Here is a 17,864-nt window from a genome sequence, read left to right on the forward strand (position 1 = left end):
TGTGAAGGAACACTTTAGTGGAAGTGGGTGGGGGAGGTATTTCTGGTTGGGGCAATGTTAAGTGTGACAGCTCAGAGGTGAGAGAGTGTCAATATATTTCCACAGATATAAATACACTTGCCAGGCTCGGGGGTGGGGGGGTAGGGGTGGGGGTGGGGGAGAGATAGTTTTGCTTTTTATGCAGCAGAGAGTATGAGCCAGGGTACCGAAAGTTGTCTTATAGATTATTCCAAGGGCAGCTGGCAAGGTGGGAGGCCAATTGGTAGATGATCTTAAAGTACCACTTTGGATTTAATTTAATTTAAAAAGACTTTAATATGATGGGAACAGCAAGAGAAGCCCACAACAGCTCTCTGGAAAGTAGAGTGCCTGGATTTGGAGATTACCATAGGAAAACAATTCTTATTACTGAAAAGAAAAAGAGTGCAGGGAGAGAAAGGCTAGAGGCAGGGAGGCTGGTACATTGGTTATTGTAGTACTTTGGGTAGAGAGTAGATTCTGTGGCTATAACATTAATGGAGGCCTATCTAACAAATGCAGAGAAAGGAAGGACTTTGTGACAGACTGCATTTGGGGACTGGTGGTGGCTGAGCAATTGAAGATGCCTCCAAAATTCTGGGCTTGGAGGACTAGGATGACCATGATCCCTTTAAGAATATCATTCTGTTTTAGTACTGGTCCACATATATCAAATAATCCAGAGGGACGATATGTTCCAAGAACTTGGCCTATTTTCACAGATGCTTTAAGAATACAAGGAGAAAAAAAAATGAAATCCAAAGAGAAGGCAAGGTAGCAGCTATCGCAGAAGACAAGTTTAAAAAGCTAATTTTAAACTATAATTTTAAAAATAAAAATATATAACACCACTATGTTCCTTATGCTTTAATAACTACTCATTTTCAGTACAGGGCTTACTTAAGCCATTGGTTTCATGCTTCACAGCACATCTGAGGTGTATTCTGATTCTAGGATGAAACACACTCCGTGGCATGCTAAGACTTCCTAAAATATATCAGTTGCCTTTTTTTTTCTTTTTGCAGATTACTGTTCTTCTGGGTTATCTGAGGCAGAAGAGCTCTGGATCAAACACATTGTTTTCAAGTGTTCCAGCATCACTTTTTCTTCCTCTTCTAGTGTTTCATCTGTCCTCATCTCCCACCTGAAAGAAAAGACATAGTATTCCATTAACTTTTAAGCTACAGCTGACTCTCAGTTATTCAGAGTCTGGTGGTCTAAATTTGTGGTTTATTTCAGACTTTGTTTCTCTGCCATCGGCCCTTCTGCTTTTGACCTTTTGGGCAACCCAGATCGTCGGCACCTCCTCTTGCAAGGTGGGCAACAAGAACAGGAAGGGAAATCCGAAGACATTAATTACATCCTTTGTTTGCAGTCCTAGCAAAAGGCTTAGAGGGTATAAGGATGTTTAAAAACAATTAAGTATGACATTTTGTGGGTTCATGCTAACCACTAGAAAATATAATCTAGGGGTGGCCAAATTTCATTAGCACTTATTTTTATTGATGTGTTTAGTCTCTATATCATTTTTATTTACAAATATGTTCTTTTCCCCATGTCCTCCTCAGCCAGCCATTCCTTATAATAAAAAATAAAATTTAAAGAGAAAAAATGCAGTTCAGCAAAATCAACCAAAATATCAGTCAAGTTTGACAAGCAAATATGATATTCCACACCTCTAGACACCCACCTTCACAGCAAATTAACTTTTGTTTTTATAGGATCTTCTTTATAGGATGTGTATCTCTCTGTCTCTCTCTGTCTCTCTGTCTCTGTCTCTCTCTCTCTCTCTCTCCTCTGTCTCTGTCTCTCTCTTTCTCTCTCTCTGTCTCTGTCTTTCTCCCTCTCTCTGTCTCTCTCTCCCCTCCCCCTAATCCAGTCAGCCATCTCTTGTAACAAAATTTAAAAAGGAGATGATAAGGTGGTCCCCTGGGTCATCTTCTTGCCATTTGTCTGACCTGTTGTTGCATCCCTCAGACTTTCCCATTCTCCCTGATGCCTGTGTGACTCTGGTCTGATTGGGAAGGCCCTTAAATGCCAAAGTGAGTTTATATTTGATCCTAGAGGTAACAGGGGGCCAGTGGAGTTGATTAAGGGAGTGACACAGTTAGACCTGTCCTTTAGAAAAATCACTTTGGCAAATGTGTGGAGGATGGAGGGAGAGAAGAGAGACTTGAGGGAGGAAGATAAGTTGGGAGACTAATCCACTAGGAAAGTGGTAACACAGGCCTAAACCAGAGTGGTAGCTGTGTGGGTAGAAAGAAGGGAATGCAAAGGGAAGATGTTCAATGAATCAATCAATAAACATTTATTAACACCTACTATGGGCACCTAGGTGGCGCCACAGTGCACAGAGTGCTGGGCCTGGAGTCAGGAAGACTCCTCTTCCTGAGTTCAAATCTGGCCTTGGACACTTACTAGATGTGTGACCCTGGGCACCTCACCTCACCCTGTTTGCCTCAGTTTCCTCATCTGTAAAATGAGCTGGAGAAGGAAATGGCAAACCACTCCTCTATCTTTGACAAGAAAACCCCAAATGGGGTCACAAAGATTGAAAAATGATGGACTGACACAAAAACACTATGTGCCAGGCACTGTCCTAAGGGCTGTTGTTTTTACCACACTATCAGAAGAAACAGAAACCAGACCAATTAACCTCTGGTCAAATATCATTGTGGTGAATGGTTATTATAGAGAATTGTGTAATGTTATTTTACAGTAGGAGTACTGCCAATAAAGATTACAATAAAAGAATCCTGAATTTAGGCCTTATAAGGTTTGTGAACCAAAGGTTCTGTAGGAAGGATGCTGGTCTCAACTGAGACAGCATTGCAACAAAATAAATGGGGGGCGCTGTTATGTATATAAAACTTAGCACTTTAAGAAAACTTGATTCATATTATTTTTAGTTCTTTTGACATTCTTATAATATTCCTTAGAGGGTAGCCATCCATATTTTAAAATGGTGAAGCTCACACTATGTGGTTTAATGACTTGCCAAGGTAAATCTCAATTGGAGTCGAGATTAGAATATATGCTGTTTCTGATGGGCTCTTGGTTAGGTCTTAGTGCTTTTCTGTCATATATAATGCTGTGATAACACTTTTGTAACATATAATTTGTCATATATGATTTTCTGATATATAAGGAAAGCCTATCAAGGGACAGAGGGACAGGCCTGGAGGGGGGATAACTGCTTTTTAAGGTTTTGCATTAATTATCAGTGAAAAGAAAAGGCAGGCAATTATCTTTCCAGGGGAAGCTATCCAATAAGAAGCCAGTTTATTTAGAATACCCTGGGTTTAGAATACCCTGATCAGTCCAGGACACCTGGCACAAGAAAGGGAGGAATAAGGAAAGGGTGGTGGAAGGGGGAAGGGAACAGATGATGATGAACAGACCGATTAAGCCTTAAAAGAGTTACAGGTTCTCAGTACGGTGATAATAACCATCCCCTTCCTCTTCTTACTCTTCTCTTGGACTGGTTTCTATTCTTTTCCAACTCAGTCATGAATGTCTCTTATCTCCAAACTCTAACTTGAGTTCCTTAATGTAGTAGAAAGGAGCACTGAATTTGAATCAGAAGGCCTCAGTTCAAGCCCATGCTTGGTCATTTACACACTACACTGTGGAAAAATCACTTGACTTCTAGGGGCTTCTCTATACTTGCTGTAAAATGGAGATAATTATAATAATTTACTACCTCACACAAGGTAATTATAAGAAATGTAAACCATCAAAAACTAAATAATAAAAATGACAAAAACTAAAAAAAAAAAGTAAATTGTAAGACATGATGTAAGTAAATATTGAAAATGACTCCCCACAGTTTTTTGCAGCATAATTAACATATTTGTGGATATACACACACATATACATATGTATGCAAAATATATGTATATATATTTTGATGAATATATATGATGTATATATATATATATATATGTATATATGATGTATATATATATGATGAAACTTTCTTTTTTGGAGGGGGGGAAAGCAGGGCAATTGGGGTTAAGTGACTTTCCCAAGGCCATACAGCTAGGAAGTGTCAAGTATGTGAGGCTAGATTTGAACTCAGGTCCTCCTGACTCCAGGGCTGGTACTCTACTCACTGCACCACCTAGCTGCCCCCATGAAGAAATTCTTTAGGACAGATTTGGGTGATATCCAAAGCAAGTTTTGATAAGGAATTACAAACATGGAGATTCTCCACCTCCCTGCTGCTCAGAGTTGTGGAGGTTAATGGTTGTCCTAAATAACCATTGTCAGTATTTCTAAGGTCTCATAATGAGCAAAATGAATTTTAACCGTTTTTGGAATTCATTCCTGTTGAGCCCACAAGGCTACCGAAAACTACTTTGGAAATTTTGTAAGATTCCTCTGCCACCTGGTTCATGAATAAACAGTCCAATCATTAGCCATATATAGCAAAGAGAGTGGCAGCTAGGTGGCTGTGGATAGGGTACTGAGCATGGACTCAGGAAGACTTATCTTTTCCAGTTCAAATCCAGCCTCAGACACTTAGTAGCTGTGTGACCCTGGGCAAGTCACTTCACTTTGTTTACCTTAGTTCCTCATTTGTTAAATGAGCTGGAGGGGAAATGGCAAACCACTTTAGTGTTTTTGCCAAGAAAACTCCTAATAGGGTCACAAAGAGTCAGATACAACTGAAAAACAACTAAAACAAAACCAAAGAAACCATCAAACCCAACCCTCGATCAGAAAAACCAAAATGAAGAAAACATTTTACAAGTATCATTTACCATGGTCAAAATTAGCCCAATAATTTCTACTTTTTCTAAAACTATGGCCTTTCTCCTTTGGGCAGGATTTTAAATAAATTAGGTTATCCTATGAGCACTCTCCAAACAAAAGAATGCGAAATTTGTTTTGCCCTCTTTTGTTGTTGTTAAAGGTATTAACATTGTGCTGGGTAAACAAATCCCTTTATGAATGTCAACAGAACAAAATATGCATATCTGCATAAATATTTTAATCACTATCTCCACTTGTGGAAATTGAAAGCACAATCTCTTTGTTTCATTAAAAAATCTGTATAATGAATGTAATCTAAATGAATTGTATACACACTAAATTTCAAGATGAAGATCCTGAAGCTTGGTGACAATCAGGCCCAGTATAATTGTGCCTTGGTAATTAGTGATATTAGGCGATGTTATTTACCTCCCAGAACATTCTTACATTTACTAGTGCTTGTACAAATGAATCAGTGCATAACATAATGGGGAAACATGACAAAAGTAAGAAAACAGAGTGGGATGGAATTTATGTTTCCCTAAAAACATCACTATTACGGAATTTGGAGGAATTGAGACTGAAAAATATGAAGTGTATTTGTCATAAACACTTCTGAATTTCACACTTATAGGCTGTATAGATAATTTATATCTATCACAGTCTTGACTGTGTTAACACAGAACAAAAATAGTTTGCTCAATCATCCTTTTCTAAGAGTCAATTCAGTGGACAAAACAATCAGTTAAGCCTATTGTTAGACTTAAAACCGACGACTGTTGAATTCAGTCCAAATAGCCTACGCTCTGCTTGTCTAATATAAGTGAATACTCGTGGCGAATTGATGCTCCTATATGAAACCAGCCATTGATAGAAGCAGCCAGATGTCCTGATTCTTTCCCTAGAATTTCTTGCCTTCTTCTTAAGGTCTGTGCCTATTCTAATTACTGCCACCACCCTCAAGTCTGACACTCGCTTCAGTCAGTGGTGGGAAATTGTGTTCATATATCAGAGACTACCAGTCTAGAGATCCCCATTGATCATGGGCCTTAGTTATATATATTTGCCCTACAGAATCCAACTACTGAACTCTGGCATGACATTATATTTACAGGCACCACAACCACCAATTCCTCCAGCCTCTCTAACATTTTGTGTATTTATTAGGTAGAGGTTAGAGCTATGTCCCATATGATGAGTCATGAGTCAAATATTTCTCACATCCCCCATTTATATCATTCCTTTTGATTTTTATGGGCACAAGTCAAGACAGCATACAGTTATACCAGGCTAGTGTTAAATCTGTATGATCGCATGTTGCCTTACAAGATTACTTTGGTGACAGAATGGCAGGTCACCATAGAGTGGTCATGGTTGTCACAGAACCAGCTGTCTATTGACTACTCAGACTTCTGAGACTATAACTTTAGAGGAACTCCAGTCATGCTTCATCAATTTATGTATGGACTCCTTTGGATTCCTCCCCCTCAGCTCCATTCATCACCATTCCTCCCCTTGCTCTTTCCAATTCCCTTTTATATGTTATATTTTCCTATTAGAATACAAACTCCCTGAAGGTAAGGATTGTATTGCTAGTTTGTATTTGTATCCCTAGTACTTAGCACAGTGCCCATATGTATGTATATATGTATGCATGCATGTATGTATGCTATCTATCTATCTTGTGCTTCTATCGGATCCCTCTCTTCATTCAAAAGGTCACTGTGACATTGTTTGGGACATAGTTTCCCTCTCTGCCATCTTGAAATTCTCTTTCCCCCAACTCTGCTGTTTTCACAAGCCTGATAAGTGCCCTTCTAGAGATGAGACTGTTACACCTATACAATGTTCCTGAAAGCCTCATCAAAGAAACTTTCATTCCCTTTTAGCAACACTAAGCTGTCATTATTTTTTGGTGGTATGCACCTGAGATTTCATTGACGTAAAAGGAAAAAGTGAGGGGTGTTCATGCCCTGCAAGAGGCCCAACAATGGTAGAATTTACAGCATTTTTAGGAATCGCAAATAGGAACACCAGATCTGCCCATGGAGGAAATGAAAAAATTGGCACTTTGCTAGAGAGAACCTTGGTTCCTAGTATATAAGCATTTTCCATTTTCCATGGTTCTTTTAAATACCAGTAGAGTTTATTTTCAAAAGGAAGTGAATGGCAAACCAAAGTATTGTTTTTAAGAAACTTTAGTCCATGATGGATGAAAATGCTCAGATATTATTATTATTTTATGTGCAGGAGTTTCCTCAAAAAGCCAGCATAAAAAATCTAGGAGCTTAGGGAATTGGCTAGGTGCTATTGATTTTTTTTTTAAGTACTGAGACCAAAACAGGCATTTTCATAGTGAGGAAACACCCTCTACTAATAGAAATAGGAACATGATCTGCAGTTTTATGTCTTTGGGAGCTGTTTTGGGCATGGAGAAGTCAAGTGACTTATCTAGGGTCAATGAACCAACTAGAACATGCCAAAGGCAAGACTGGAACATAGTTAGCTCTCTATCTGCTACGCCATACTACTGCCTTTCCTTTTTTTTTTTTTTTTTTTAGCTTTTACCTTAATTATAGATACAACCAGCAGCTCAGAGCTACTTGCAGAACCACATTATAAGAATCTTAGTGTTCATAAATCAAAATAGTTTCCTTATCTGGACAAATTCAACTTCATTTTTATCATAGAATGGATTGCATCAATACTATATTTACTCACCTAGTTTCCTTCCTTTGTGCTTTCCAAATCTTGAGGGAGAAATAGATTTTTTTTCTTCATATAATTATGCCTGGTATTCTGTCTTTGTAAGAGGAAGGCTTAAAACCAGTGGTTGTAAACTTTGGAAAGGATTTTAAAAAATAATATTAATATATTATGGAAGTATTTGCCCCAACTAATCAAGGGGCATTATTATTTGTTATGCCTGCTTTGTATCTGAGTGAATGTGGATAGATTTCTGCCTCACAGGGCTTTTGCAAATATTAACAACACATCTTTGTGATAACATGGAAGGTCTCCTGATTTTCCAGATTTCTGAGGCATTTTGAATTTGCAGAAATGGTATATATGAAGGGGCATTATGTGATGTATGTCAATATTTCTCTCACTCCCTCTCCTTGGCACAGTTATCTGAAGAAAATATAAACGTATACACTTATGTATTTATATAGCTATATTTCTTCCTCAAAATCAGGGGATTTGAGAAAGAGAAAAAAGGAAAGGAAAGTACCTTAATATTTTAACCAAATCCTTTCTATAATAAACATGAGGTTGATTTTAGTCCAGTTAAGGAAACCAATTTTGACGTTCTTGGACTAAGATACTTGACTTGAGTCAAGGCAGCACCTTTGTTACAAAAAAAGAATTTCATCTTTGTTTTACTATAATTAACACAAGAAAAATCTCAAAATTCTAGTAATTGGAAATAAGTCTGGGCTAGTTTTTAGGAGTTTAAATATCTTTAACATCTCAATGAGAGTAGATTCAGATGTGATCCATTCATATGATTATTAGTACCGCTTTGAAATTCTTATCCATTGATGAAAGGTACACAGTCCACCATGGGTGAAATTAAGTTCTCAGATATGGTGGCTGTCAAGGTTCCAAGAATCAGAGCTCTGTCCCCACATAAATCCTACCCCCCACACCTCCCACTACTACATCTTTGTTAATAAACTATCTTTGGAAAATAAGGAGAGTTATTCAAATAAATGGTTATATGACTCCTAATGGTCTTTCTAGATTGAAACTTATGGTCTTATGATTCTACATGTGGAATATTAATAAAAAATTTGTCAATTCTACTATCTTTTGAATTACAAACTACAAGAGAGTTAACTAGATTTGCTACACTTCAACCATCTTTAATTTTCTTGAACCTTAGCAAACCAGAAACAACCACCCAACCAAAACTTTGCCATTTTGATCTCAGCAACCTATACAAACTGATTCTAGTCGATCTGTATTCCCAATACATTTTGGATTGTGATGTAGCATAGGGATCATTAGCAAATAACATTTAATAAATAAAAATAGTTCATAGTCATTTAAGCATCAACATATAGAAACCTAACTAGAAATTCTTTCACCTGAAGCTGGGGTGAGAGGCAGGGCTGACAGTGCCACAGAAGGTGATACAATTGCAAGTGCAGCTGGTGAAACAGTAAGGCGATAATAACAACGTAGATGATAACTGTCGAAATGCCTATGTGGTTCTGTATTGCAAAGTATATGAGACTCTCCACATAGGAGGTAGAAGAAGTAAACCATTTACTCAGACACCAGAGAACCGTATCCCATAACCAAATGCTCAGCTCCCACAGCCAGTCAGTCCACTTCATCATAACAGCAAGGAACCCAAAACATTCAATACAGAAAATCACAACATGGAGCCTCAACATCCCAAAACCTCTCTGACCCCCTGCTGGGGTCTTCCCTAAAAACAGTACAGCTAAGTCAGCCTGTTCAGTTCTAACCATCACGACAGCAGCCATTAGCAGCCACCATCAGCCATATTGTCTTTCTTTCTCTCAGCATTTTCTGTGACATAACTTCCTTTTCCTGTCAGGAAGCTCCTCCCACCACATATGTCTTAGGCTTTCTGTGATGTAAGCAGGTCACATGGCATATTAATGAGTGGGAAAGATCTTCAAATCAAAATTTCTAATACAGGTGGTGGTGTATCCCCTGTGTAACAATAATGTGGCTTGCCTCTACTGTGGCTGCGTAAGACCAATAACAGCAGCACACAGAAGGGCTGCCAGCACAGGTTCTTTGATCTGCTCTTCTAAGGAAAGCAACTTTAAGGGGTTAACAATCTTACTTTAATCAAACATACACATATCATTCACTTAGTTCAGGGGAAAAGCCAGCACCCTGAACTTCAGATCAAATACAAACAGAAATTACAAACAAAGACAATATAAACAACACAAACCAGTCTATTCATAGCAATACATGGTTACCAGAGAAGCACCAACATCTGGGTTTCTTCAAAGCCGGGGGCTCCAGCAGCTCTCCAGCTACCCAGAGTCTTGTCTGTTAAAATCACACAACACTCTTCCAGTAAATGAGACCCCAAACAAAATGCTAACCTCTGAGTTTATATACCTTTCTTAGGGCCTGAAGGCTTCATACCTAATCAGCAAAAGGGTGTGGGCCTGGGGCTTAGCAGCTAGCAAGACTTAGTCAAAGGCACTTGATTACTTTAGCACTGTAAAAGAGAAAGAGAAAGTCTCACCCTGGGGGCAGCTAGATGGTGCAGCGAGTAGAGCAACGGCCCTGGAGTCAGGAGGACCTGAATTCAAATGCAGCCTCAGACACTTGACACACTTACTAGCTGTGTGACCTCAGGCAAGTTACTTAGCCCCAATTGCGCACCCCCCCCCCCAAAAAAAGAAAGAAAAAAGAAAAAAAAAGAAAGTCTTACCCTAATTATGGATACATGCTGAGAGACTCATCTCTGCCCCTGAAATGCTCCAGGGTGTGGGAGATATACCTTTGAGAAAGGAGAACCGTGGCAAAAGGGAGCTGGAGCTAGGTCACAGGAGGTTCACACTGGTTACATGGTCTGGCAGGGTCCCTGGGGCAGGACTGGGTGGAAAAGTAGGTCTGCATGCACTGTGTGGCACTGTTGTCTAGCAAACATTCTGAATCAATGGGACACAGAAATTGTGGTCTCTGGACTGCTTTGGAGAGGAACTATTCCCCCTGGATGTCATCACCCTATGAGTAAAGTCCTGATGGTCCCACCTTAGTTACACTCTGCCAGTGTGCTCCCAGTAATCTACATGGAAAATCAACCTAATGTTACGTTTTAGTGTGGTGCAACCCTGGCCCACAAATTAACCTTGGAGTGTCCCTGAACCATGGTTCCAGCACCCCCATGGTTACCCTAGAATCGTCGGTCTAGATCTCTAGATTTCAGTCTTAAAATCGACCTGGTCATACAGAAAGCCACTACATAGAGGGGCCTTGAGGCTCATATCCTCTTAGTAGGTAGCTGCAGAACACAGCCCAGGATCACCCTAGAACTGGTTTAGTTACCAGGTGTCTGGGGATACAAGAGTGTAACTATTACAAGCTAGATTTGTCTTTAGGTTGGACTATGCAGCCTCCACCATCATCTGAGGCCAGGAGCAAGGACTCAGCAAAGACACAATCTTCTCTATTGAACCTCCCACATGGTAGGGATGCTGGAGCTCTCATCCCTAGCTTCTTTCTCTTGTTCTCCGCTCTTGGAATTGGATTGCCTGATAGATGCTTCATCTCTCTATGGAAATAGAGGAAAGTTTCTACTTTTGTGATAGCTTTCTCGTTGTTTGGCTGTATGTTTCTGCTTCCATGCTGCTGGCACTTCATTCATAAGGGAGAATTATAATACTAACCCACTCCCTGTGCAACACGGCATGGCCAAGTCTGTCTTTGTTTTTCTGCATACCCTGTGTCGTATTTTTCAAATACATTCGATAACGATGGCATCTTCTCATATTATTGGCATTTGTCCTAAAATGCCAATAAAATACTAGACTATAAAAGTGCTGTTTGAAATAAGCCTCCAGATTTTATGTTATTATTAAACATTTATGTAGCACTTTATATTTACAAAGTACTTTACAATTATTTATTAGTTAATTGTACTGTTAAACAACATTAACCATCTGGACAAATTAATGACTTCAAATTACCCTTCCAGTTGGTAGCTGTAGAATAAAAAACTAAGTCCTATTAGATTTTATTCTCTCAGAAAAAAAAAAATCTCCTCTACACAACACTTTCCCATTAGCTTCATGAGGAATCATTTGAACAGCAGGGGAAATCATGCTGTGTCTCCTGGCTCCTCCTCCTTCCACACCCTAAAGTTCTGAAGGCTCTCTATTCTTTTTCCTCCTTCTCTTCCTTGAAGATTTTAACCATTAATCACTTCATGCAGCTAGTTCCCAAATTTTTAACTCTAGCCCTGACATCTTGGTCCCGAATTCATTTTAACTTCTCCCCTTTCCTTATCTTATAAATAATCTGCTATTAAGTCCTCTCTACTCCATCTTTGCTTATCATCTCCACTGTCAGTTCCTGTTTGCTGCCACCAATGCTAGTTTAGGCTTTAATTATATGTATGACTAGATAACTGCCATAGACTGCTAACTGACCGACTTTCTCCTTCCTCCATTCTTATGCACTTCCTGCCAAATTAATTTTCCTAAAATTACTTTCACCTGAATTAAGAATCATCCTCTGATTCCTCATTGGGGTTGGAGAGGACCCTGTGTTCCTGAAGGCTATGTAAGTGGCACTCTTTCTAGCAAATTCTATCAAGCTAAAAAGGCTTGAGTGTAAAGTGACAGACTATACATATGTATATTATCTGAGGACCAGCCCAGCTAAGCTTAGCAATGGTCATCACCAGATTGACTATATCAGGATATTTTTTTAAGCAACGGAAGGTCTTAAGGACCATCTATCTGCTAAGATGCAGAAAGACTGCGGTCTAGGTTGGTGGAAGATGTTGGGATGAAATCCTAGATCCTAGAAAGGCTCAAGTGCTGCCCTTGCCATGTTTCTCCCTTCCACTAAATAATTCAATAACAAATAGCTGCCCATTCCTTAGGGTAAGAAATCTCAGTCTCTTAGACTGTCTGTCATGGTCCTCCATGGTCTGGTCCCATCCTCACCTTTCAGCTTTATCTCCTATTGTTCTCCTATATCAATCAAACTGGTTTACTCAATGCCCCCTGAATATCTCCTGTGCTACCCATGTTTTTGCTTTGAAGCCACCTACCCAGAATGCTCTTGTCCTTCCTCTCTCTCATGTAAATCCTACTCATCCTTTAGGACACAATTCATATTTCACTGAAATGTCAGATAAATAGAACCCATCATATTCTTATCAGGTAGTAGGTGATCTGAAGAAATAGTAACCTTAAACTCACCAGCACAAGAACAGATAATAAAAAGGTCCACCAAGATGATGGCTGACCTCCAAAAATTTTAGTCTGTTTAACTGAAATGAGTGATCTTAGGTCATTAAAACTGCCTTTACGATTATTAACCTCCATGTTAGTGCTCTTTCCAGAAATGTCAAGAATTGAATGAGTATATCAAACAACTTAAAATAGTAATGTGCAAATTATCTTGCTAGATTTATACTATTTTATGGATTTTAAAAAAGGTTCCATAAGCAAAGTAAAAGTTGGAACGCAAACTCATTCAATTGAACAAATTGACTTTCTCAGGCCAGGTGTCAAAATCGCTTCCATCATCCATCAGTTTGTCATATGTCATTTAAAGCTCTAATTGGACACATGTCTCTATGATAGATCACAATCTTTCCTTCATTCTGTATTCCTGTGGTATTTGTCTATATCAATCTCGAACTTGATTTTTTTCTTATAATTACATTCTTTCTCCCCATGTATTCATTCAACAAACATTTGCTAAAGGCCTAACACCTGTAAGACAGGATTACACTTTAAGTTCCTTAGGGACACATGGGAGGCCCTTGGTAGATGCCTTATTGCTGAAAGGGCTGTCTGGTATAGTGGAAAGAGGGCTCTGTTGGGGTATCCTCTGTTGGATTTGAACCCCATGTCAGACATTTACCAGCTTTGTGACTGTGGGCAAGTCCCTTAAGGTTTAGTTTCCTCACCTATAAAACAGGTTCACTGATACTGATAGTATTTGTCTTGCAGAGTTGTTGTAAAGATAAATGAGAATTTAATGTATGAGTAGTGTTTTGTAAAACTGAAAGTTCTATAGGAATGTCAGTTATTACATATTATCTGTGACTCATTTTATAGATAAGGAAACTGAAGCAGAGGATTAAGTGACTTCCCCAGGGTCACAGAGTTATAAAGTATCTAAGTCCAGATTTGAACTCATGAAGAGGAGTCTTCCTGACTCCAGGGCCAGCACTCTATCCACTAGGGGTAAATGAGGTTAAATGACTTGCTCAGTCACATAGCCAGCATGTGGCCCAGGTAGGTCTCAAATTAGGCCTTCTTAACCCTGAGGTGGGGCACGTCCATGACACTGCACTGCTTTTTTTTTTTTTGATAGAGCTTGTAACAACGATGTGCTTGCTGCTACTGTGGCTATGTAAAGCCAATAATACCAGCACACAGGAGGGCTGCCAGCACAGGTTCTTTGATCTGCTTTTCTAAGGAAAGCAACCTTAAGAGGTTAACAATCTCACTTTAATCAAACATACAAATATTCACTTGGTTCAAGGGGAAAAAGCCAGCACCCTGAACTTTAGAGCAAATACAGGCAAATTACAAACATACATAATATAAAAAGAGCAGATAACACAAACCAGTCTATCCATAGCAATACATAGTTACCAGAGAAGCAGCAACATCTGGGTTTTTCCAAAGCTGGGGGGCTCTAAACAAGGGCTGTCCAGAGTCTCCACATCAACACTCTTCCAATAAGTGACCCCAAACAAAATGCTAACCTCTGAGTTTATATACCCTTCTTAGGGCCTGAAGGCTTCAAACCTAATCAGCAAAAGGGTGTGGGCCTGGGGCTTTGCACTTAGTAAGACCTGATCAAAGGCACTTGATTACTTTAGCATTCTAAAAGAGAAAACAGTAAAAAAAAGTCCTGCCTTAAATTAATATTACAAGTTTTACTGGTAAAATTCAGGCCAAGGCTATGAACATTTTAAAGCAATAACTACATAAAAGATATTTAACTGTTGTTTTTGTTTAAAAGCTTATTAAAAAATGTTGCATGATGTTATTTGTTACATGGAACACTGGTAATAAATTTTTTATAAACTAGTGTAGTTTTCATCAAATTACTAAATATTGTTTGGTTGTGGGCTAGCTCTTCTGATTTTCCTTCTCAAGAAGCAATTTTAGGAAGACATAAGAATTCCTTTGACCCACTGGAAATCTATTAATAGTAATATCAGAAACACCCCCTACCTATTCATAGGCATTCACAGTGAAATGGGAAATTGCAGAAACTGAAGCTATCTTCCTTTTTGACTTGCATTTCTAGAGAAAGAATCTTCTGTGAATCACTCCCAAAGGAGAGACTTGAGGGAGGGAACAGATAACATAGCCTTGCTATGGTTGAGTCTTGGAATAACTGTTTGAGAAAATGTGATTCATCAAGAGTGGTAGGCAATGTGCTACAATTTTGAATGGATAGCCCTGAAATTATAGTAGCTCCTTGAATATAAACAGCATCTTTCTTCCAAGTAGTTCTCCATATTTCATGTGAAACCTTAGCACTAGAAGGGACAGTCCCCTTGCCTGCAGGCAGGGCCTTTCCTAAATCATACAAGACATACGAGGCTCTATCCTGCTTCTAATAAGATCTCTAGATGAGATTCCACAACCTCCTTTTGGAATGTGTGCCAATGTTTAATACTGCTCACTGCCAGGAAATTCTCCCTTACATTTGACCTAAGTGCCTTAAGCTGTAGTTTTAGCTCATGTCCTTTTATTGTATCCTCAGGGAAAATGAGAATCAATAGTTGTTATGCACTCGATCATAATTCTTCATATATTTGAAACAGTCATTAAATCACCCCTCTACTTTCTTTCCCCTAACCTAAATAGAACCACAGCTCTTGGGATTTCAAACTAGAAAGGATCTTAGAGGCTAGCTAGGCCAACTCCTTCATTTTACAGATGAGGCCAAGAAAGTGAATGCACCTTGTCCAAGGTCAAAGTAACAGGCCCAGTATTCAACCACACAGCTGTCATTCCTCTTTCAGTTTGTTTTCTCGTTCTGTCATTTCTACTTTCATCTGAACTGTAAAAATTTCCCTCAAAGAATTTATAATTACAAAGTCACTATATCAGAGTAGTAGGACCATAGACAACTTTCAGAGGGGGCCTTTCCAAAGTCATGCAAGGCAAGTTGTCATTCTTTAAAGGTTATGTCTATGAAGTGATTTCTGGCTCAATGCAGTTGTAGGTTGCCTACTTCCTTGCTAATTATTAAGAAAAAACCAATGAAAATCTCTTTGAAAGGAAAAAAGAAACCTCTACTTCTTTCCCCCAGTATATATTTGAAAAAAAAATCATGAGTTATATGTAATACCTAATTTTTGTAGTCCAATTTAGGACAAATGTGGAGCCAATATTTAGATTAACATGGTAAGCATTACACAGAAAAGAAACCAAAAAGAGATATGAGCTTGATAAGTCTGGTTTGTCAATCAACAAGCATTAATTAAGGGCTTACTACATGCCAGGCATTGTGATAAGTGTTGAGGATACAAAGAAAGGCAAAAACACGATCTTGCCCTCAAAAAGCTCCCATTCTAATGGAGATGGTGACCACATGCAAAAAAAAATTCTACTTATAGGATATACACAGTGTAAATGGAAGGTAATGTCAGAGGGAAGGCACAAGGAATAAAAGGGAGGGAAGAAGAAGGGAACAGGAAAGATCTCCTGCAGAAGGTGGGATTTGACCTCAATCCTGACTGAAGCCAGGCTGAGTTATTAAAAAGGCAAAGAATTGGAAGACGGAGGGTCATGTGTGAGGGACAGCAAAAAGGCCAGTGTTACTGGATTCCTGTGTTGTGTGAAGGAATGTAAAGTATAAGAAGATTGGTGTTGTGAAGCGTTTTAAAGAGTCAAACATGGATCATGGATATAAAAGGAGCCACGAGAATTTAACGAGTAGGAGGGTGTCATGGTTAGACCTGCCCTCTGGGAAGGCAGTGAATTTGACAGTTGTTAGGCTGGATGCAGGGGGAGTGACCAGAAAGGTTACTGTAATAGCTGAGGAGTGAGGTGACAAGCATTTACATAAGGGGGGGTGACTGTGTAAGCAAAGAGAAGGGGATGGAGGGGAAGGGGAAGGAGAAACGTGGAAATAATAATACTTCACAATAGACTGAGTGGATACGTGGGGTGAGGAGCCAATGATGATACCTACATTGTATGCCTGGGTAAAAGGGAAGTTAGCAAGAGGGAAGAGTTTTGGGAGAAAGATAACAGATTTTGTTTTGGACATGCAGCAGATGGGTGGCACAATGGATAGAGCTCCAGGCCTTAAGTCAGGAAGACTTATCTTCCTGACTTCAAATCTGGCCTCAGATGCTTACTAGCTGTGTGACCCTGGGCAAGTCACTTAATTCTGTTTGCCTCAGCTCCTCATCTGTAGAATGAAATGGAGAAGGAAATGGCAAACTGGTCCAGTGTCTTTGCCAAGAAAACCTCAAATTGGGTCAGGAAGAGTAGGGCATGACTATACAACAACAACAATAGAGAATCTAGTTCAAGATGTCTAACAGGCACTTTGTGATGCACGACTGGAGTCCAGGAGACAAGTTAGGGCTGGAAAAATAGATCTGAGAATCATCTGCATAAATGTGATGATTGAATCTGTAGGAGTTGATGAGATCACCAATCAAGATAGCACAGAGGGAGAAGAGAGCAAAGGGCAGAGCCCTGGGGGACACCAATGGTTAATGAGTAAGACGAAGGAAAAGATCCAGCAAAGGAAACAGAGTAGTCTGGTAGGCGGAGGAGGAGAATCAGAGGAGAGTATGAAAACCAAGAGAGAAGAGAGTATCCAGGAGAAGAGGCTGATGAACATTGTCAAAGATTTCAGAGAGGTCAGAAAGAATGATGATTAAGAAAAGGCTGTTAGACTTGGCAGTTAAGATGTTTGGTAACTTTGGAGCTACTTTGGTAACTTGGCAATTTTGGCTGAATGATGAATTTGAAAGACAGACCCACAGATGGTTTTGAAGAGAGTGAGAGGGAGAGGAGGCCCCGATTGTAGATGGCCACAAAAGGGAGGAGACATACAGGATGATGGTGAGGATGCTTGGCTCAAGTAAGTAGCGTTTTTTTTTTTTGTTTGTTTTTAACGTCGGGGGTAAAAAGGAGTATATTGTTAGACACCAGGGAAACAGCCAGTATACAGGGCGGGACTGATAATTAGTGAGTGAGTGGGGATGATAGAGGGGAAAGTCTTCTGGAGAACATGGGATTTAACAGGATCAAGGATACATGTCTCTGGGCTTTCTCTGGCAAGGAGAAAGGCCACTTCTTCACATGAGATGGGTGAAGCAGATAATGGAGAAAGATATCTGAGTGAAGTGTGATGAGGAA

The 17,864-nt window shown here is 39.4% G+C and overlaps 1 protein-coding gene across 1 annotated transcript in view; it reads right to left on the bottom strand.

Annotated features, from left to right (window-relative positions):
• Positions 1 to 842: 842 nt before the first annotated feature.
• Positions 843 to 17,864, bottom strand: part of KIAA0825 (KIAA0825 ortholog) — a 502,236-nt gene continuing 485,214 nt past the window's right edge. The window contains exon 19 of the mRNA XM_036750217.1: positions 843 to 1,162. Coding sequence (XP_036606112.1) covers positions 1,045 to 1,162 — 118 coding nt within the window. The 3' untranslated portion in view covers positions 843 to 1,044. The remainder of the gene's footprint in view (positions 1,163 to 17,864) is intronic.

This window comes from Trichosurus vulpecula, chromosome 1 (assembly GCF_011100635.1).
Source record: "Trichosurus vulpecula isolate mTriVul1 chromosome 1, mTriVul1.pri, whole genome shotgun sequence".
NCBI lineage: Eukaryota > Metazoa > Chordata > Mammalia > Diprotodontia > Phalangeridae > Trichosurus > Trichosurus vulpecula.